A 23,513-nucleotide genomic window follows, 5' to 3' on the forward strand; every position below is an offset into this window, starting at 1 on the left:
CCCAATTGCAATCCTTTCCTGTATTGGGATAAAACCTCTCACACACTGGTACATCCATTCTGACTCTACAAATATGTTTGTTTCATTCAGGAATATATTTACATGTAAAAAATGGCACGTCGAAATAAAAACAAGTTTTAAAAAGTGATTGAAAATGTAGGGTAAATTTCAGCAGTAAAATTTATGGGAGTTGAAACAAGTGATGTTCCAAAACCTTTCACCATTGTTCAGTTATCTTCAAGTTATTCAGTGAGCCATATCATTTTTCTTTTAGGACACTGAGTAGAGAGATGCAGTAAGTAGCCGCTTGAGCAAACTATCATTATTATGACTTTAAAGTATTGTTTTCTGAATCTAGGAGTAGAACCATTATGAAACTATTAACCTGGTTAGCTCTGCAAATAATTGATTATCATTTTCTACAACATACCTTTTACAAATGTAGTAGAAATTTATTAGCAGTTAATGAAAGCAATAAAGTTGGGAGATGAACTTATACATAATTTTTAATCAATAGCAAAATAATTTCTTTTCTTTTTAATTAAAAATGTACAGTAAATTTATAAACAACAGCACTCATTTAAAAGTGAGGTATTCCATTCTTTTAAAAAAATACAATATATTTTACAATAAAGTGCATATAAAAAAATTTATATTTTCCCCTAAAGGTAAACTAGGTAACAAGCAATCAATACTTGCGTTACATCTTTTATTTTGTTTGAGTTGTTTTTAATAGCATTTAAGGCATGTTGCAAATAATTATGTTACAAAGATAGCAGCTGAGAATATATTAAAATAGATCCCAGTTCAATAGCCTCTGTTAGACCAAATCAGTATCTTCTCTGTGTTAGGTTTCGAGGGTCACCTGATGTGCTCTTGTATCTCTGCATGGTAGGGATGATGTCCATGTATGAGGGAGATGCGACCTGGAAGACCAAGAGAAAACACAACACAAACAGCTTAAAGTATTCTGACAATACATTATTATTATATACCACCATTCATCAAAAGATATCAGGGCACTTCACAGAATACAAAATAAAACACAAGTAAATAATTAAATCAAATCAAATCAAATCAAAACAAAACAAAACAACCCCCTCTTTCTCCAGACATATTTAAAAGACTGTAGGATATTAACCAGCCAACAATAATAGACTACCTTGCTGTGATGGATAGGAGACTGAGTTCTCTTTCTGAACGAAGGTTAGATCTCTGTGTAGTGACTCTAACCATATAAAAAAGCATGGATAGCTCCTGCGAACCTATCCTTATCTCCACCTTAGCTTGCTGATGAGGCACAGGTTCTCTGTTCTGGAATAACTATGGTATGTAGAGTTCTCAAGGCTCTCACCACCTCACCCTTTTATAGCCACTGAAAGAAGAATCACTAAGACTTATTTATCCTTCACAGTGATCTTCATGGTCTTCATAACTGCAGCCTGCAGTTGAAGAGGCTAAGGATGGTGGCTCCACTCCGGAACTGATGGAGATAAGGATAGGTGTATGTTCTTTTTTTGAGATGCTGGATACCAGAGCCAAGACCTGGTGACACAGGGAACTGGGTTTTAAGCCCAAGTACAGATAGTCTGAAGCAACATTAAGGTTTCCTGGATGAAAATACTGTAGCAGGCACCTTGTTTGAGTACAGCCAGTTTGAGTACAGTCAGTCATCAAGTGTAGCCAAACAGAATCTGGGTGCAACAGACCTAGAGACAAAATGTCTGGTAGGTTGAGGGACTAGGCTCTTAGTGGGTCTTTGAGATTTGACAAGTGGCCGACCTATCTTCTGGGCCACTGAATCATAGAATTGGAGAGTTGGAAGCGATCATGAGGATCATCCAGTCCAACCTCCTGTAATGCAGGAATCTCAACTAATAATAGTAGTAATAACAATAACAATATTTTACTTTTTATACCCCACCCATCTGGCTGTTTCCCCAGCCACTCAGGGCAGCTCCCAACAGAACTCTAAAAAGAGAATAAAACTTCAAACATTAAAGACTTCCCTAAACAGGGCTGCCTTCAGATGTCTTCTAAAAGTCAGTTGTTTATTTCCTTGACATCTGATGGGAGGGTGTTCCACAGGGTGGGCGCCACCACTGAGAAGGCCCTCTGCCTGGTTCCATGTAGCTTCACTTCTTGCAATGAGGGAACCACCAGAAGGCCCTCAGAGCTGGACCTCAGTGTTTGGGCTGAATAATGGGGGTGGAGACGCATCCATGACAGATGGCCATCCAACCTCTGCTTGAAAACCTCCAATGAAGGGGAGTCCACAACCTCCCGAGGGAGTCCATTCCATTGAGAGGCTATGAGGATGACCGAGGCTTCTTCCCCACTTATCCTTGAATGAGTCTTGAATGGAGAGGGACAAGAGGAAAGGCTTAATTAAAGGAAGCCTTTCATCTAGGGCAAGTGGCCTGGATCGAATTCCTCCACCCTGTTCAAAATGAACCTTGGCATGGAGTACTTTACATTTAGAGGGGTTGCAAATAGTTCTAGGAAAGAGGTGCTGAAGTGCTACTGGAGGATGTTGAATGCTGGCTGAGACAAGCATCACTCTCTGGGGTTTCATTAATAGCTAAAGAAATAGGCAGTTGGGTTGAGGCCTTTATACATGTTGAGACCAACAGCAGGCTGGACTCTGCCCAGATTTACAGGGACTCAGTCTTGAGGTACAGAGACCAGGTTTGGGTCTGTTCACATATTGCAAGCCTGAGATGGATCTCCAGTTGCCTCCTTTGCAGCGGAGCCACTAAGCTGGGGGGAAATTGGAATGGGGAAATGGCAGATGGGAAAAGTATTAAGTAATCTCTCCTATCTATTCTCTGCCTTAAATTCTCGCATACCATCCTGAAACAGCTTTCTTTCTTTTTTCTTTTTTATAAAAGGCATCCAGGACACTGTTATTACAGGATATTAGACGAACACATCTTGCTGGATCAAATTAAAATTCATGTAGTCCAGAATTTTGGTTCAGACAGCAGGCAACCATATGTCTTTGAAAGAGTACAAGTGGATGATTATCTCTGCTGCATCTTTATCATAAACAAACAACATATTGTTCATATGCATTTTACAATGGAAGAGCAAATGGGTATGCTTACCAAAGGGGAAAGAGTCTGTAAAACATTTGTGGAGGATGGGATTTTTTTCATGGTCTCATGGACATCTAAAATTGTATAAAATAAGAAATTTCAAGTTTATGGTGGGGAAAAACAAGGTGTACAATAATTTATTCTTCCTTCAGATTGTAAATAATACAGACTCTATGCTACCTACGGTTTTTGTTCCCTTTGCACGGCTGCAGAAGCATTAATTTTATTTCATTTTTTTATTTCAAATTTGTAGAGAGGTGGTCTATAAATGTCTACAATTCATAGCGGTATATGAAACTATGCTCAGAGGTGGTGGGGCATTAAGTGCCAGTTGCTGCAGAGCAATAACCCCTGCTTGGGGGCTTCCAAAAGGCACTTGAATGGCCACTGTGGGAAACGAGATATGAACTCTTCTAGTACAAAGCTCTTTTATGTTCTCAAGCGTTCAGCTCAGCTTTTTCTGGCTATTCAGTTTGCAGGCATGTAGTACTTTGGGATCCATGAACAAGGTGGCACTGTAGCCAGGGGCACCCTGCCACCAATTCCACTTGGTAGGCACCCCTTTCAGAATTAAGTCTGGCAGCCATCATTTGATGGGCTACCCTGTGGAATGAGGTAGCTTGTCCTCTGACAGGGGTGGGTTCAAAAGCAAATGACAAAGGATTCTGAACTTCTTATCTCCTCCTTCCGTCAATATCCCCCCCGCCTAATCTCAGATTTGTCATAAATCAAAATAGAGTGTGAGTAGCAAAACATTCTGGTCCTAAAGCATGAGAGAGAAGCAGGAAGGATAGAAAATTGTTGAGATCATACCTATTATTGGATAAGTTGTAAGGTTTGAAGCAACATTGGATGTTCTCTGTCTTTGAAAAGAATGGACTTTTGCTTGACCAAACAAATACCCCAATTATAGCTGTATGGGAGTCCTCATGCCTAGAGACCTCCCCTATATCTACCATCTTCACAGAGGCTCCAATCTGCTTTAAAGTGCTTATGTGCAAAAATTGCCATGCGATTCTTGCATACATACCATATGGCTGCAAATAGGGGCAACTATTTGACTAGGGAAATAAAAGGTAGCTTGTCACATTCCCATCTTCTGTACTGTAAGCTAAATAAAGCATCTAGGAACAGCAGTTCCACTATCACATAACCTTATAACTAAATAATTATTATGGCACTGCATGGTATATTTGTTAGAAAACTGGGAGACAACACAGTTGGAAGCTGAAATGATTATTCTGACAGTATTGCTTATTTACATTTAAACTGCAAACCAATGTGCACTTACTGGAAGGCCCACTGATCTCAGTGGAACCTACTACTAAGAAGACAGGCAGAGAGTTGCATTGATAGAGTTGACTACCCTGGTGAATTTCATAGCATGATCTGCTGACTACTTACTAAGTAGCTTTTGATTAATGCGGTCGAGTGACTGAAGAACTTTGTGCTCTTCAAATGACAATGCACTCATTCCTTGCCGTGCAGGTCTGTTTAGCACTGTAGTCTGTTTGTATGGTTGAACTGTGTCCAAATCAATCAAGATGTCACTTTCTGTAGCTGATGTGTTTGCTAAGTTTTCTGCCAGCATAAACTGTGTAGTACTGTCTGAAACTAATAACAGAAATGTGTATTGTAGAAAAGGTTAGAAAGAAAACAAACAAAAAACTGGATATGCTCCTGGGGTCAATTTGTTTTAATATCCACCTTTTACAGCCTTCATTGCTAACAACATGTATTTGTGCATCTTTCACAAATAATTTTATTTATATTTGTTCCCACAGAGCATCATGATCCTATCCGAGCAACATTAGAATTGTTTTTGAGGATGCCCTGTGGTCTGAGCCTCTTGGGCTTGCTGATTGGAAGGTCAGCGGTTCGAATCCCCGCAAGGGGGTGAGCTCCCGTTGCTCGGTCCCAGCTCCTGCCAACCTAGCAATTCGAAAGCACGTCCAAGTGCAAGTAGATAAATAGGTACCGCTCCGGCGGGAAGGTAAATGGCATTTCCATGCACTGCTCTGGTTTCACCAGAAGCAGCTTAGTCATGCTGGCCACATGACCAGGCAAAACTATCCGTGGACAAACGTTGGCTCCCTCAGCCAGTAAAACGAGATGAGCATCACAACCCCAGAGTCGTTCGCGACTGGACTTAGGGGTCCTTTACCTTTTTTTATACGCCTTTTCTGTGCATCCAAATATTTTCCCCACTTTTGATTTAGAAAGCAAATGACATAAGACTATCATCACTTTCCTATAATGTTTCTGTGAGAAATGGACACGTGACAGATACGCGATCTTTTTAAAAATTGCCTTTTTTCTGTGGTTTTCTTCAACTGCTCTTAAACCTTTTACCATTTCTCACTACCCGGAACCCTCTTGTGTGTTAAGACTGTGTCTTTTTCTTTGACTTATGTAAAACAGCTTGTTGTTACAAGCTACAAATGGGAGTTTATATGCAAATTTCAAAGATATTCCTTAATTAGGAAGGACACGATACTTAGCAACGAATAGGTTTATAATAAAAACCTTAAAATAATAATTCATAGCAACAGTCAGATTGAAACATGCTGTATTACCTTCATCAGAATGACTGATGCCACCCATGGCTTGCACTATATCATTTGCACAATGAGGTGGTCCTCGCTTCACAGCTTGTGTCGTATTCTATAAAAAAAGAATTTTATTATCAAACTGCTTGAAAAAATAAATCCTGGCATTTCATGGTCCAGAAGTGCTAACATTACTCTGAAATGAAAATCAAATAATGAAAAAAACCTTAAAACACACACACACAGGCACACACAAACAGAGAAAGAGAGATCTATAACATATGCTGCTGTATTATGGAGGACATTAACCTGTGATAGTGGTGATACTGAACTACAGCAGAAAAATTTAATAGACTGCAATTCCCACATAGTGCTCTGTGATAACCCATGAACAGGTTGCATATGCAAGTATATTCAGGATATAGTAAATCTGAACAGTTATTTGTGAAATGACTCCACCAGAGAGTTTCCTTTATAATTTACAGAATACCCTCTCTCTATATTCTGCCTTATCAGAGAAGTGGAAGCAAGAGGTCTAGAGATAACTATAGAATCTATTTTCTACTGGAAGTAACATTGTAATTTTCTTTAATTTTCTTTAATTTTTTAACTGCACGATACAGAATCCATTTCCCTGGGACAGCAATTTTTGGCATTTTTCAGTCAGAAATTTATCAGATATACCTGTACGACACTAGTGGGCTTCCATACTGCAGAGGCTGCCTTCTGTCTCCTCTGTTCTAAAAGAGCCTTGCGTTTATTTTCATTATTTTCAATACTTTGTTTTCGTCTTGTCATGGCAAAAGTAGCTGAAAAGGATAAAAAAGCACCACAAAACACACACCTTGTTATATTGTTTTATACTTAAATTATAATTATAGTTTCAATGTTATCTTTTGTTTATAAGCCACTTTGAATACATATAGGGAAAACATAGTAACAAATAAATAAATATGCAGAAAAAAGGAATACAGATGGCTTAACTTGAGTTTACTTTTGGATTATATCAGTAGTGTTGAGCAAGATAGATGGCAAACCTGCTTGTATGGTACATATATGCATGGAGCAAATGTACAATTCTGGGTGTGTGTTGTTTGAGAGAGATGTGGATCAGAAAACCCGTGCGAGGAAAACAACAAAAACTTCCTCCTGTACCATGGCTCTATTCCAAACCACTTCTATTTACTCTTTACAAAACGAGAATCCAATTATAGATCTCCCACCATCGCATCTAGTTTGGGCCTTAGGTCTCCAGCAGAGGGCTTTCCTAGTCCAACTATCTGAGATTCCTTTAGCAGGAGATGATGGTGACTGAACCTGGAATCTTTTGCAGGCAAGAATGTGCTCTATCACTGAGCTATGGGTCAACATTTGGAGTAGTTTATAACTAGAGCTGCAAACTTTAATTGGTAGATTAATTAAATAGAGCTTTAGTTTATTGACGGGAGCAAATTCAAATCAATGAAGTTAAAAGTTAAGGATATATTTGTTAATTTAGCTTATTTTCAAATTCTCTAATTTTCCTCTTGTGGTAAAAATACTAAAAATTATACTAGTGCTGATAGTATAAAGGAATGTTTGGAAAAGACAAATGCAAAAGAATTTTCATGAATAAAGCCCTCGATTAACATGTGAGCTATAGAATAAACCACTTCAGAATATACCAGCATACTCTTATCAATATGAACTCTCAGTACTTAGGAAAGTTCCACAACCATACATGCCTATCCCAGGTACCCTTCTACATTACAGTGGTACCTCTGGTTGCGAACGGGATCTGTTCCGGAGGCCCGTTCGCAACATGAAAAGAACGCAACCCGCAGCGGCGCACATGAGGGTTGCGATTCGCCGCGTCTGTGCATGACATCATTTTGTGCTTCTGCACATGCGGCAAAACCCGGAAGTAACCCTTTCCGGTACTTCCAAATCACCGCGGGACGTAACCTGAAACAACGTAACATGAAGTGGACGTAACATGAGGTATGACTGTATTTACTCTCAAAAAGTTGCCAGTGCGGAAAATACAGAATTGAAACTAGGGTACAGACTCAATCCAAACTTCATAAATGGCTCATTGACTAAAGATATTCCTTAACTATACATATATTACTGTATAAGATTCATTAAATTTGGCCTATATATATTCTCGTTTTCTCTCCAACCCCCCAACAAAATTTGATAAAGGAAGAACCTTACTGCTTGGTGGAGAAGCAAATATTGGATTCACTCTGACACCTGATTTAATACTGCCCATCAGATTGCCACCATCAATTGTGATGTGAGTCACATTAGGTCTAGTGGGTTGCAAGTCGCCATTATTTGAATTGTTACAGAGTGTAACACCATGTTGTGAATCTCCTGAAAGAAAAGAAAAACACACAAGAAGATTTAAAAATTATATTGTCAGGCTAACTTCACTCAGCAGTTCAGAAATTAGTCAGGAATGTGTGTGTGTTTTACAACCAACTGTATTATTTCGTCCAATTGCTTTAAGGCATGTGGGGTGAAGTTGCAGCAAGACCTAATTTACCAGCAGATGATTAGACCAAATCAATGTATGAATGTGTAAGTTAAACATTCACTCAAGGCGCATCCAATCTCCCTTCATTACTGAAGCACCACAGGTTTAAGCACACTGTGCAGGACTCTGTTAGATGACAGCCAAAGCACTCAGTCATTACCAAAAATGAACTTTCACTTCATTAGTAGCAATCTGTTATATCAGATAACAGCTACTAATATTATTATTGTTGAATTCATAAATCACCTTTCAGATAAATTTACAGGTAATTTACAACCATAAAACAAAACAAGTGAAACAAGTAAAAATAAATTTAAATACAATACAATACACAAGGCAGAGACATGTTCCCCCCGCCCCCCGCCATCCAGCTGGAAAGGCAAAGTGAAGCAAAAGCATATTCAGTTGTTTCTGCAATCTCCAGATAGTGGGCACCTGTTGTATCTCAACAGGGATGCTTTTCACTTAACAGTGACAGCTACACCTGCTTCAAATTACTGTTTAGTGGGATTCTGATATTTTAGGAACTTCAGGGAAAGATCCTCCTGCAAAATGCAGTGGCCTACTAGGTATGTAGTGAGTAAGGCAGTCTCTCAAGTAACCTAATCCTAAACTGCATAGGGCCTTATACAGTGGTACCCTGGTTTACAACAATCTGTTCTGGAGGTCCAGTTGTAAATCAAAACAGGTCGTAACCCAAGGTGCACTTTCGCCAATGGGGCTTCCCCCCAAAAGGGGGGGGGGGTTGTAATCCAAAAAATGGGACACACACTTCCAGATTTGACGTGGTTGTAATCCAAAATGGTTGTCATCCAAAATGGTTGCAAACCAAAGTACCACTGTATGTTCATACCAAAACCTTGAACTTGGCTCTGTATCAGATTGGTAGCCTGTGCAGATCCCACAGGCAATGTGTTATATGCTGGTGACAGTTTGCTCCCATAAGCAACCTAGGCCAGTGTTCCCCAACCTTGGGCCTTCAGCTGTTTTTGGACTACAACTCCCATCATCCCTCGCTAGCAAGACCAGTGGTCAAGGATGATGGGAATTGTAGTCCAAAAACAGCTGGAGGCCCAAGGTTGGGGAACACTGACCTAGGCAACATGTTGCATGCTAGCTGTAGCCTCGGGACCATCCTCAACATCCCCACAAAGAGTTCATTGCAGTAATCCAACCTTGAAATTACAGATGAGCTGAGATTTACAACATACTGGGAAATCTGCTTGCATTATGAGGGCTGATATCCTGCTCACTGGCGGAGGAAGAGGGGAGCAGAGGGAGCGCACAGCCCGGCAGCACGATCCTGGTGGGGTGCCATTGCAGCTGCCCCCCCACCTGTGCTGGGTGCCACACCCCTGCGGGTGGCGCGCCATGCCCGGGACGTGCACCAGCCCCACCCCGCCTGCTCTCTGCCCCCCCTGGTGCCAGAGCATGAAGCTCTGCCACTGATCCTGCCTGGACTGCCTCTCGTACCTGCTGCCACTGAGAACTCCTGTAGTTGTCAGCCTCTCCTTCCCCTTGCAAATTGGGCTAATCTGGTGATGTTGGTGCTAAAAAGTATTGGGAGGAAATGGCTACTTCATTCCATTTGGCAAGTCAAGGTCAGCAACACTGTGGGAGATAAATATGGCAGCCACCAGGTGTCAAGCAGAGATAACCTACTTGGCTCTAGGCCCACTGCCAAATAAGCCTGTGAGGGTGAAGGAGGTGGCTGCAGTATTGTTAACATCAGGGAGCCCAAACAGTGAGAGGTGCTGGGCTGGGTGAGGGCAGCCTGCTCATGGCTCCTCCAAACCCAGAGCTGGGCTTGTTTATATATGAAAACACATCAGGGATGGCTTGATTCACCTCTACTAAAAATTCTAAAGGAGCTTTTATCCTCCAGTCAGAAAAGGCACCGTGGTTTTATCCACATTCATCAGGGCTGAGCTAGTCACACCTATTTGTAAATGTCATGGTCAGAGACTGACTAAAACCAGTAATGGGCAGAATACCACTTGTTAGAAACAATTTTGGTCTTTCTCTTTCAGTACACTACTGCCCTTTTGTCATTTCTGACGATAATGTGAAATTGGCACAATATGCCTGAAATTAAACTTCTTTCAAAGTCCCTCTGAATGGGCCCTCTGTTATTAGTTCTGATTTTATCAAATATACAGTCTTATAAATCCTTCTAATTCAGTGAAAACACATAAATCTTACCAGCAGCACCATCCTTTTGAGCCAGTGCACGATGCACTCCTTGCCACAAAACTGTGATTTCTTCATCGGTTGCTGTGCGATCTCGACATAATCCATTTTCTGAGTACACAGGGTTTCCTTTTGGAAAGCTGTTGCACCGGGCAACTGCTTGACCAGTAGCCTTTTTCTTCCTCAACAGCTCATAGGTAAATATGCTATACGAAGGTCGCATAGTGGCCACCTGTGAATTGCAAGCAGTACCTGAAGATGGAGAATCTGTAGTATCTGAACATAAATCTTGACCTTCAGGCAAGAAATGACTGTTTTCAGTATCTGTGTGAGCTTTCCAAAGATTTCCTGACTGAGACACACTGTCTGCTGGATTTTCATCCATTTTTTTGCCTGGTATGGGCTTACTTGGTGGGTGAGGTGCCATGATTTTGCCCTGAGTTTTCATAACCTTTGTGGCTTCGCTAGCAGACTGTGGTCGGATAATGGTGCCCTTTCGGTTTTTAGTTGTGAAAGTTGATGTGGCTTTGGCAGATTTTGGTCTTTTGATCAATTTCGTTCTACTTTTACATGGATTGCTTTTGGGATTTTTTAGTTCACAATTATATATTAGGGGTATTTCTTCACCTCTTGGCGCCATCCATGCTTGTCTAGCAACATGATATCCTTTAGATACAAAAGCATTCTGCATCCCATTATCTGAGTCTTTAACAGCAGCAATTTTTGCAGATGCCTGAGAATTCTCCTGGAGATATTCTGGAAAAACAGAATTGAGAGTGCAAGCGGGAATGCTTCTAACATTAGTTCTAGAAGTGGCAGCTCTAATTTGAGAACCAGGTGATCTGGGCTGTGCATGAGGTATTTCAATGATATTTTGTTCTGAATGCTTTTCATCACCCACTGCTCTGTTAATTTCATCAAACCACCTAAGTTTTTTACAGTTCTTTTGCTCTGCATCTTTCCCTTTCATTTTTGCCAATTCAACACTGTCTCTAGGAAACACAGGCTGAGTCCCAAATCTGACCCCCCTGTTGACAACCACTGCCTTGAAATTGCTAAGGTCATACTTAGATTCTTTTTTCAATATGCTTTTTGGAAATTTCACTACTTTTTCTTCATTGGAGTTGTTCCCTTGTTGGTCAAGATCAGATAGATTAGCAGTGGAATCTTCATGAGACATAGATAAACTATTTTTAGTCATTTCATTATCTCCATTAGCGTTCTGTTGATTTATACAGCCTTTACACATCTCTTCAAGCAAAGATGCTACAACCTTTTCATGTTTGGCATTTGCCACACAGTCTATATCTTCAGTACATCTTGCTGAATGATCATTTCCCTTCTCCATGCAATTAATTGAGAAGTTGTTATTGTAAGGAGCAGTTGGAAAGACCGCAGGGGTTGCTGTTTCTTGACAGGAGACGTGTGCTGATGAGGTTCTGTTCTGGGGAAGCTGAGAATTTCTCTCTTGTAGTGAAACAACTGAAGGATCAGGGACAGCCCAAGCTTTGTTTATTTCGTGTACCGGGCTGTCAGTAGCTACAGGACCCTCTGTGCCTGAAGACGGACGTTTTGACAGAAAACTTTTCTCTTCTCTTTCATTTTGTGCAAAGGTTAGATTCTCATCAGAAGCATCTCTTGCAGTCTCTCTTTGTTCAGAACTACTTTGAACAAATGATTTCTGATCAGGACTGCACGTGTCCTCGTCAGAAGGTATGACATTGTATTTTATTAAAATATCACGAAAGGGGGAGGTTGTCTGGAAATTTGAGGTATTTAAATTTGTAAGCCAATTATTTACATGCTGATTTTTAGAAAAAGTCATGTCAGTTTCATCAGAGAAACTTTTATTTCTAGTCTGTAATTCCTCTGAATTGTGTACTGAGGAATCCAACTGTGCAGATAAAGAAGATGTTTCACTGGGTGTTGTGCAACCTTCATTTGGATCTGCAGCCTCAAGACTGTCCACACTGCAAACACTTTCTGTATGGGCTATTTCATTCACTTCTTGATGAAAATCCTAAGATAGAAAAGCAAACAGCTTATAAATATCACTAAGACACATCTTCTTGGTAAAGTTTAAGAGAAAATTAGGTAAATCAGGGAGGTCCTTATGTTTTTGTGTGTGAAAAGTAGTAAGATTTTCAGGTTTGCATTTCAAATAAACATTGATGTGTCCTTGTGGACACTCTACCAAATCAAAAAGGAAAAAGTTGGGAATAATTTGATAGAAAACTGTAGAATAAATTTCAAAGATCTTTTTTCAAGTCATCTCTGCAAGTAAGAATATCATTATGCACACAGGATGAAGTGTTCTAAAAATGTCACAAACAGCCAGTATTCTTAATTGGAGCTTCTGTTTGGTCACTGATTTTCAGTGCTAGAAAAATATTTCAAGTTCTCATACACCGCACATTTTGGGTGCCACTTCTGCACAGGGATGAACTCATTTCAGTTGTATATCGAATTTATAGGCAGCCACATGCCAGAGATTTTTCTAGCTCTAATTTCAGTCTATTTAGCTGAATGTTTTTTCAAATGTCTGGTGCTGCAAGTTTAGACAGAAATTACCTATGAAAGCCCCTGGGATACACAACCTGGCAGGAATAAAATAAGTTAAGCGCCAGTGCTAATGTGTGCTTGTTAAAAGCTCACTTGTTTTTCCAGGCTTTTGCTAGCCATTAATACCATCTTGTTGTATTTGCCCTGGTTTCTGTATGCTGCTGCATTTGTTGCTTTAAGGTATTTTAAAGGTATTTTAAAATTTGTTGTGAACCACTTTGAGAAATGAAGGGAGGTATAGAAATGTGTTAATTTTTTTTTTATCAGATAGTTGGAAACCACAATAGCATCCAAACTAATGATGATTTTGCTTCATTGTTTTCAGTTTAAGTCTTATAAAAAAGTTTACCTTATCTCTTCCTTGCTTATAATTAAGAACCAGTGAAGCTTGTTTCTTTGGGATAAAAAATATTACTGGATATCAGCCCAGTAATTTTTATTGCAGGCCCTTGAATTTTATTTGAAAGCAGGCGCTATAACTCAAAAATCACAAAAAAGTACACACAAACCTTGTGGTGACTATATTACAGCAATATTCTGGCTTAGAAATGAATTAGGTTTAGAACTGCAATTTTGTTTGAGTTTAAAGGGATATATTAATAGGAAACAATATTCATACTGGCATAGTGACCTTTTTATATGCCCTAAAAGGGGGGATTTTAGGAATCTTTGTAATCCTACCAGACCTGTAAAACCGCAAAGTGAGAGTTCAAATGACCATAATGTATACAGATATGGTATACAGTCGATTGCAATGATTTTGACTGACTACAGCAGACTATTCAACTATTGCTTTCCACTCACCCTTGCTTATTAAAAGTGAGTTTCAGAGCCATGCACCACAGTGAAACAATGTCAGTGGTTACTCTGTAGCATTTGTTTGTCTGTATGTTTAAACTCTTACATATTTATAGTCAAACCTCGGCTCCCGAACGCCTCTGTTTTGGAATGTTTCGGCTCCCAAATGCCAAAAACCCAGAAGTAAATGCTCCAGTTTTCAAACTTTTTTTGGAAGTTGAACGTCCAACGCGGCTTCCACTTGAGTGCAGGAAGCTCCTGCAACCAACTGGAAGCCACGCCTTGGTCGTCAGACATTTCGGGAGCCAAACGGGCTTTCTGAATGGATTACGTTCGACAATTGAGGTCTGACTGTATAAGCAACTCCCCTTTCTGCTAATTATCTTCAACAGTTGGAAAATTGTATCTGCTTTGCCAGAAAACCCCCAGCGGCCCCTAGTGGCAATTTAACGAAGCAAAAGAAAAAATAAGTTGTTTATAGTATTGCTTTGCAATTCAAGCAGCAGACCAAACTGAATACAGTTGCTTGAAAGAAACCTAAACATAAGCAGTGAATGGATTTTGATGCACTTTGACTGATAAAGCAACTGCAACAGCAGCTTCAGCTGAGGATACTGCAACACACCTAGCTCAGCAGTGATGTGCACCTTCACAGGGGTGACATGCCTAGGATAAGGAAGATTCTGTTAACACCTTAATGTCCTTTCATGTGAAGTTCTACTTGTGTGGGGGGTTATAATGCTGTTTTACCTTTCAAGGTGATAGAAGTCCTGGGCTTCTAGATCCTTAAATTGGCACTGAAGCAGGTGCAATGGGTCTAAAAAGTTGGTACATTAGGTACTCCTACTTAGATGGTTTATGAATTGCACCTTTAAGAGGATGTAAATAACTGCCAGGACATCATACCTGAAGGTTGCTGAAATGTTGTTCTTGTAGTTGCTGCTGCATTTCATTCAGATTTTGTTGGAAGAGAAGCCGGGAATTGTCCGGGTTTGAACCACTGTTTTCCTGCATTATCCTATCACAGCCAGCTTTCACTGAGCTCTGTTTCCAGGAAAAGGGATCATTTCTAGTAGCTGAGGAAGTTGTGTCAGCAGCTCTTGCAGAGAAGAAACATTATAGTCACTTCCAGCTACATTTTTACTACTTTCACAAAAAGTTTCACAGTAAAAAATTACATCTAAAGTGAAACATTCTGCACACTAAAATTAATTTAGTAGCTACAATGTACTATAGAAGGTACTTGTGAAAAACATATTTCAGTAAAAATTTGCCCCAAACTAGGAATAAAGTGATTCTGCTGGTGTAGCATTTAGCTGCATTTTATATACTCCATTAAGTTCTTACTTTGCTTTGCTAAATGCATATTTCTGGGGGAAATATGTGTCCTCTTCATAGAAAGCAAGTTTTCTGCCCCTTCCTGCAGCTACCTGCACCTCTGAAAAGCTTCTTAGGAGAGTTGTGGGGACCTTGGACAACATGGGATTTGATGTGGCAGTTGTTGAATGAAGGAAGGCTCACCCAAAATTGGGCCTGGATTCTAATACGTTAATTTACAGAAGTTAATGGAAGAAACATTTCCCATCACCTCCCCTCACCCAACACTGTTCACTAGGGAATGAGGAAAAGCATATTTTATATGATCTTGCATTTAGCTTCCACCCACAAGTACTGCAGCCATTTTATGATTGAATTAAACAAATAAAATATCTACCTTCCAATGACTTTGGATGGTGACAAATGTAATCCTGTTACTTGAATTTTCTTAAAAGCCTCATCTAATTTAGGTTCTGGTTTTCTCTGCACTAGGAATTAAAAAGAAGGACAGCATTTAGAAATATTGAATAAAATGTCAAGCTTTTAAACACAAAAACTCAAGAATAGTTCCCCACCCCTAGAAAGCTCCTACAGTTCTAAAACTGTGCCCACATCAGCCCTCTACTACTACAGTCCTTAACTTCTTCTTCTGCCTTGTTGTTCCCATACAGCATGGCTTTGCAAACTCGGCACACTCTGACTTATTTAAATGCACCAACAATTACTGCAATTCCTAAACTGTTTTTTGAATTTTTGAGGCATCCAATAATGATAGTGTATTTACAACTAAGGCTAAATTTACAAATGATACCGGACCCTAAATTAAGCATAAGTGATTGCAACAAGGAGTATTCAATATAAGGGACAAAAAAAGAGCACAATCCACGATAGCCTTCTTGTGCTATTTATTTCAGTCCAGTTCATTTTAATGGAGTCCATATAAAAAAAAACTTCCTGGTAGATTGTGCCAGTAGATTTTTTTGGTAGGTGGAAATAGAAAGCCCTGATAAAGGTAGGAGAGGAGGGCAGTGACTATAAGAAATGTCTGGTCAAAATTATTATTTTCTAGATTGCTTGCTATCTTTCTGCCATAAATGACATTAAAGGTGGCTTAACAATTCATAAAAATATTAGTAATGAAATAAAAAAGCAGTATATATATATATATATATATATATATATATATATATATATATATATATATGCTTTCGTAGATTTTCACGGGTACAGGAATGCAGGTTTTGGTGTCTTCGGGTGTCTTCCCGTGTAAGAGTTGGGGTGTCTAGGCGACGTTTCGACGAGGTCTCACTCGTCATCTTCAGGCTGGTGCTTTCGGCTTCTTGTTACTGGAACAGAGCAGGATCTCAGTGTTTGAGTTCCTATAAATACTGTTGAGGGGGTGTGGTGTATAGCCTCCAACGTTCTGGGCAGAGAGGAAGTTCCCAGGTTAGTGTGCCTTTTCTTCTTTTGTTCATTAATTACTTGAGGGATATCTTGAGTGATTTCTTGAGTGATATTCTGAGTACCACTTAGGAGGGTCATTAGGTGTGGATTAGTTGCTAAAGCTTTCGTGTCTTGACCTCTTGAGCTTGTGAGGAGTTTTTCTGAGAAGATGGCTGTACTGCACTTAGTTGTGCTCTGGCTTGGCTTCGTGTATAGGGGCGAGCTGTGGTTTTGTGCCCTGTGCCAGCCAGATCTGTGTAGGGATTGCAGGGGGGTGCAGCATCCGGAGGTGCCACTATGGTTTGGCTACTGGATGGTGTCTGTAATTTATCTGTGGAGAGGGTCTGGGTTTGGGTCTGGTGTGGTTGATTGGAGATGGCGTTCTGTGTGCCTCTGGTTCTGGTGTCGGTTTTTGTGGGGAGGGCTAATTTCCAGATGTCTGGCAGGCGGGACGTGTCGTCACGCTTGTTCATGTTGTGAGGGTGTTTCTCTATCTCGATGGCTTCCATGATTATTCTCTTGTGGTGATGTTCCATGTTAAAGAGCAATTTGGAATCTGCAAAATTAATTTCGTGTCCTGTTTCTTTCATGTGTTGGTAAAGAGAGGAAGTTTTTTCTTCTTTTTTGACGGCATTCTTGTGTTCTGCGATACGTGCATTTATTTGTCTGTTTGTTTGTCCAATGTACGTGGCTGGGCAGACTTTGCAGGGTATTTCATAGACCCCTTGGTTTTCTAACTGGATTTTATCTTTGGGGTTTCTGAGGATATTGGCTATTTTTTGGTTGGTGCAAAAGGCTGTTTTGATATTGTGTTTATGGAGGATTTTGCTAATTTTATCTGTAGTGCCCTTGATATAAGGAAGGAGGGCCATGCCATTGTTTTCTTCTGTGTCTTGGTTTTTGGGGGGTGTTTCTTTTTGGATTAGCTTCGTAACCCTGTTTTGCTGGTATCCGTTGGCGATTAACACATTTGAGAGATTCTGTAACTCAGTTGTCAAGTGGTCTTTGTCAGCCAGGCGTTTGGTTCTGGAGATGAGAGTCTTGGCTACGGAGTTTATTTGTGCAGGGTGGTGGTGTGATTGTGCATGTAAGTAGCGGTTGGTGTGTGTTTTTTTTCCGGTAGATAGTGTGTCCTAGGGAGCCATCAGGTTTTTTGTAGATTAGGACGTCAAGGAAGGGAAGTTGGTTGTTGGCTTCTATTTCCATAGTGAATTGTATTTTGGGGTGTAGGCTGTTGAGATGTGTGAGGAAGCTATCTAGTTTTTCCTTCCCGTGTGGCCAAATTACAAAGGTGTCGTCAACATATCTGAGCCAAAGTTTGGGTTTGTGTTCTGACTTGTCTAAAGCATTGGTTTCAAAGTGTTCCATGTACAGATTTGCGATGACCGGTGAGAGGGGTGATCCCATAGGTGCTCCTTCTATCTGTTTGTATCTTTGTCCATTGTGGATGAAGTACGTGTTGGTTAGGCAGTGGTTGGTCAGGTCCAGGATGTATTCGGGGGGATTGTATTTGTTTTGAATGGCTGTCAAGGCTTCATTAATGGGCACTTGTGTGAAGAGAGATACAACATCGAAGCTCACAAGTAGGTCATCGGGATGTAGGTTTTGCTTCTTTATTGTTTCTATGAACTGGAAGGAGTTTGTAACGTGTGAAGCGATAGATTCTGCATAGGGCTGAAGTTGCTTAGCGAGAAATTTAGCGAGATTTTGTAGAGGTGAGCCTATGGAGCTGACTATTGGTCTGAGTGGTGTTCCTTCTTTGTGTATCTTGGGGAGACCGTAGAGTTTGGGGCATCTGGATGATTTTTCTCTGGGGATGATTCTTAGCTGGATTTCTTCACTGATAGGAGAGGCTTTTATTTTGGATTTGGTGGTTTTTTCCAGATAGGTGGTGGGATCTGTTTTTATAGGTTGGTAGGTAGGGTCTTGGAGTAGATTTGATAGTTTTGCTTGGTAGTCCGATGTGTTCATCACAACAGTGGCATTACCTTTGTCTGCTGGGAGAATGATTATGTTGTTGTCTTTCCTCAGGTTGGTGAGTGCTTTCTGTTCTTCTTTGTGTAAATTGCTTCTGGGTGGTTTGCTGGAGCAGAGGATGTTGGTGACTTCAAGTCTGATTTTATTGGCTTCATCTGATTTTATTGGCTTCAACACCCTCACAACATGAACAAGCGTGACGACACGTCCCGCCTGCCAGACATCTGGAAATTAGCCCTCCCCACAAAAACCGACACCAGAACCAGAGGCACACAGAACGCCATCTCCAATCAACCACACCAGACCCAAACCCAGACCCTCTCCACAGATAAATTACAGACACCATCCAGTAGCCAAACCATAGTGGCACCTCCGGATGCTGCACCCCCCTGCAATCCCTACACAGATCTGGCTGGCACAGGGCACAAAACCACAGCTCGCCCCTATACACGAAGCCAAGCCAGAGCACAACTAAGTGCAGTACAGCCATCTTCTCAGAAAAACTCCTCACAAGCTCAAGAGGTCAAGACACGAAAGCTTTAGCAACTAATCCACACCTAATGACCCTCCTAAGTGGTACTCAGAATATCACTCAAGAAATCACTCAAGATATCCCTCAAGTAATTAATGAACAAAAGAAGAAAAGGCACACTAACCTGGGAACTTCCTCTCTGCCCAGAACGTTGGAGGCTATACACCACACCCCCTCAACAGTATTTATAGGAACTCAAACACTGAGATCCTGCTCTGTTCCAGTAACAAGAAGCCGAAAGCACCAGCCTGAAGATGACGAGTGAGACCTCGTCGAAACGTCGCCTAGACACCCCAACTCTTACACGGGAAGACACCCGAAGACACCAAAACCTGCATATATATATATATATATATATATATGAAAGTACATCCTTGTTTTGAAAAGTAATATAAATAAAATGCAACAGTTAAATAATTTCTGCACCCAACAGGCCACGCAAAGGAGAAAATCTCTGGCTCCCAGTTCATTTCTGCACTCAAAGCAGACATTCTGCCACATAGCTATGGCCTGGTATTGACTGATATTTATATCAATAATATTATTCATGGGTGGCTTCCTTTAATTCAATAATTAATTATGATGAAACAGGCACACACAGTGAAATTAATTCGTTAACCATCAAAAGTTACCAATGCTGGTTTTTTTGTCTTTCATTTGATTAGTGGATAGGAAACATCCACTGAGAATCGGAGGTGATGCACTCATGACTTCCTGAGTGGAGAAGAATATTTAAGTGAAATACCATATCACATAGTTTCAACCTTGGAAAGTTGACTGAGACATCAGACTGTCTGTGCTTACAACTGTTAGATGCCCCTGAGAGAGTACTTTATAATTCATGAGAATTATAAAGACTGGAGCAGAACCAAACGTGTGTTTGTGAATCGTTCACAACTGTTATGCTGTGTCATCAAAAACAAGTTTGAAATAGGGATCCTGTATTTAAATACTAAAACCCCCCTGAAATATACAAAATAACTGTATTACATCTCATAGGACTGCCCAGTAATGAAGTATGAAGTTTGTTCACGTATGAAACCAACTTCAATGATACATAAAGTAATTTGAAATTATTGAGTTTAAACAGTTTGCAATCCTGGTCACTAACAGTAAAGGCTCAGCATCATTCTACAGACACCCCTACCCAGGTTTCCAAGGCAAAGAATCACATACAAAAATACAGAAAAACTGAAATGAAATTGATTGCAGGCTGAATCATAGAATCAAAGTCAGCATTATGTAATACATGTGCCAGTGGTTATATTATCACAAGATTCAAAGTCTTCCACATTGCACAGTCTCTTCACCCCTAAAATTACTGCTCTTTGCTGCAGTTAACATTGAAGAGGCACTGCACCCTCCCAAAATTAAAGCTCAATCAAAATTATCAGTTTTGACAGAGCTAATCTTAGGCTGGAGAGCCAAACTTGCATCACAGATGCAGTGCTCCCAAAGCACAGTAGCCTTTTACACTGTCAGTGGTGTAGATCTGCCTTTGGAAACTATTTCTGTGCTCACAACCATGTTACTAGATCAGGGATTGCCAGCTGTTTTGCATCCAATGATCTATGGGGAAACCCCACCAGAAAGCAGAGGCTGTGGCCAGAGCTAAAAATGGCCAGAGAACTTCTTACTTCTTTCTACCACCTTTCCCCTTGTCCTGAAAGCTCAACAACTTCCCTAAAAAACCCAAACTCAACAACTTTGGTCTGCCCCAGGTGGGGGTTGCTACACTGATGGAGCAGAGACCAAGACCTGGTTAGGCAAGTGCATAATGGTAGGCAGAAGGAGCTGGTAAGATGCAGCCGCTTTGTTCTCCTGGCTACCCAACACCACGCATTGCTGGTGGGCACAGTATGAAGAGCGTTGCATTGGCTCCATCAAGAGCATACATGGGATTAAACAGAAGTAGCAGTAAGGAAGCCACTACTCAAAACCTCAACAATTCAAGGGTCAGTCAACACACTAAAACAGTATTATGAAAATTATAGACTTCCTCCGGTTTATATATACTTCTCATTGTCTAGCACATGTTGTTCCTGACCTTTTTGGCTATTCAGATGGCTAAGTTAAGCTTACAATATCGGATTCTGCAGGATCAACATAATTGTGGGCATGGTGTTTTTGGGTTTTTTTATAACATTATTCCACTTTTTAAACTATTTACCGGTATCTATTTTTTAAAAGGAAAAAAAATTTGTTCATTTAATACACTTTTATGGAATGGCCCTAAGGTATTGCAATATTTGTTTTTTTGACAGATACTAATCTGGAATGAAAACTATTTCTAACACGCATTATAATGCAAGCATTATAGATATAGCTGCATTTGCAATATGCAAACCTTCTACTTTCTTCCGTTGTGAAAGTGGAATATGACCACGTTGGAACCTTTCAGTTGCTTCCTGAAGTTTCAGTTTCCTCTGCAGCAAAATTTGTTCTCTGAATTTTTGTTCTTTTTCTTCAACGTCTTTCCATTTTTCTTCAAGTGCTCTGTGTAAAAACAACTACAACTTTCAATAAAAATAATCACCATGGTAAGTGGCTCGCACCATTTTGCTCAAATCCTTCTTTATCCAAATACATCAGTGATCCACTATGCATCCATAGTGAAGCATGTTTCAAACTCAGTCATGTCCTGACCTCTCTCCTGGCATGTGCCAGGAAGTGTGTGGATTGTCTCCACTGGCATGTTTGCATTGCACAGACCTTGCCTCCCCATCTCTGTCTCCACACACACACACACTTAAATACCCATTCCCTGACATGACAATCACTGATTTCCCTATTGGTATCTGCAAGCTCACCTTTGAACACTGGGAAATGAAGTAATAAGCTACCATGGAGTAACTAGATCTGATTGCTAGCATATGTGGCACCCCCAGGATAAAGAACAAATAATCTTTCATATTTTTAGCAGAAAAGTCTGTATTAATGAGTGAAAAGCTGCATTCAAAACGTATAAAGATTTACTGTTATAATAAAAAGTACTCTTAGAAAGATTTATTCAATTTCTTGGCACGTCAAGCAAGGGATAACATACTTTAAAGTGTATATTCTGTTCCTTCGGGGCTTTGTGAATCCAGGGGAGATTTACTTCTTTGTTTGGCATAGAAGCTTGATTTCTAACAGTGAAAGAATATAATACCTGAAAACTATAAATTATTCTATGTACAAATAATCCCAACGAAGTGGAGACTAGTTTCCCATCAACCTCCTATCAGGTAGACTGTGCCTCCCTATTCTTCAGCTTCTTGGTGACTGTTTGGACATAGGGTCTGTGCTGAGGATAAGCTACAACTTTTTTCATTAAATCACGTGGTCCCAGGATGGGATTCATTACTGTTTTTGGGGGTGTTATTGTTCTCATGTGTTTATCACTTTAATTTATTGTTGTTAGCCACCTTTAGCTCCCTTGAGGAAAGGCAGGATATAACTTTTAATTAATAAAAATAAGTCCACTGCATTGCCCCTATTCTTTAACTCCCTCTCTAAATCTGATTTATCGCAAGTTCCTGCTTGTTGAAATCTGTACCAAGTGCCTCTTGTACTAAGAGTATCATGTCAGAAAGTAATACTAGTAGCAGTTCATAACACAGACACTGACTCAAGGAATCTATTGTTACATGAATGTATACTATTTCGCATTGTGCAAACTAATGAACTCTGAACATTTCTTGACTGCAGCAGGGCAAAGCAGGAGTGTAACAAGAAGTAAACAAGATACTCAATCTTCCAGGTATGATTTAGTTTAGCACTTATCTCAAAAGGCCACCACTTAAAGTGTTAGGCATGATCACCTTTATTCTAGCCACACTGCCTATCCTGAAAGAAATTTATATTTAATTTAAACTTTAAGCCATGGTTTCCTACTTCTTAGATTTTCATGGCCACACTGGAAACTCATAATTAGATTAGGACCTCAGTTAATCTGCAGCATTTTATAAATTCTAAATTTAAAGAGTATCATTTGAACATTACCGTATTATATTCATTTGCTTCATTTTTATTCTACTCTAGTAAACCAAATGATTCCAGGTCAGGGTATTGCAATTATAAAACAAGTAGTAAATAAAACAAATAGCAATAAAACATTCAAATGATATAAAATCCATAAATGTTACAACTACTACTTTTTCCTCTGGCCTAACATATCCTACCTACATCAGGGGTCTGCAACCTTTAAGACAAAAAGAGCCACTTGGACCCGTTTCCGAAGGGAAAAAAAACTGAGAGCCGCAAAACCACTGCGACATTTAAAACAAATATATCTCCGGAGCCGCGATCTGACAGCGGGCGGGAAGGTGACGTCGGGACGGTGCGTGACTAACGCATGCACCGCCCCCATGTGACGTCACAGCCAGTACAGCGTCCGCCACAGTGGGGAGTGTCGGGGCGCACAATGCGCCTCCTCCCCTCGCTAGTATCCGCCCTGGAGCCGCGGCAAAGGTGTAAAAGAGCCACATGCGGCTCCAGAGCCGCGGGTTGCAGACCTCTGTCCTACATCATTAAAAGCCTGGCTA

At 40.3% G+C, this 23,513-nt stretch overlaps 1 protein-coding gene across 4 annotated transcripts in view; it reads right to left on the minus strand.

Annotated features, from left to right (window-relative positions):
• Positions 1-695: 695 nt before the first annotated feature.
• Positions 696-23,513, minus strand: part of CEP126 (centrosomal protein 126) — a 25,894-nt gene continuing 3,076 nt past the window's right edge. The window contains exons 3-12 of one of the 4 annotated variants that reach the window (XM_083499284.1): positions 21,335-21,483; positions 15,433-15,523; positions 14,625-14,817; positions 10,371-12,378; positions 7,844-8,005; positions 6,332-6,456; positions 5,675-5,762; positions 4,503-4,712; positions 3,108-3,172; positions 696-926 (exon numbers count right to left, since the gene is read on the minus strand). In XM_083499284.1, the coding sequence (XP_083355410.1) occupies positions 831-926; positions 3,108-3,172; positions 4,503-4,712; positions 5,675-5,762; positions 6,332-6,456; positions 7,844-8,005; positions 10,371-12,378; positions 14,625-14,817; positions 15,433-15,523; positions 21,335-21,483 (3,187 nt within the window). In that variant the 3' untranslated portion in view covers positions 696-830. Of the gene's footprint in view, positions 927-3,107; positions 3,173-4,502; positions 4,713-5,674; positions 5,763-6,331; positions 6,457-7,843; positions 8,006-10,370; positions 12,379-14,624; positions 14,818-15,432; positions 15,524-21,334; positions 21,484-23,513 lie in introns of those variants that run through there. The other 3 variants (XM_083499285.1, XM_083499286.1, XM_083499287.1) reach the window with 3 other exon arrangements.

This window comes from Podarcis liolepis (assembly GCF_965112155.1).
Source record: "Podarcis liolepis genome assembly, chromosome: 4".
Lineage (NCBI taxonomy): Eukaryota > Metazoa > Chordata > Lepidosauria > Squamata > Lacertidae > Podarcis > Podarcis liolepis.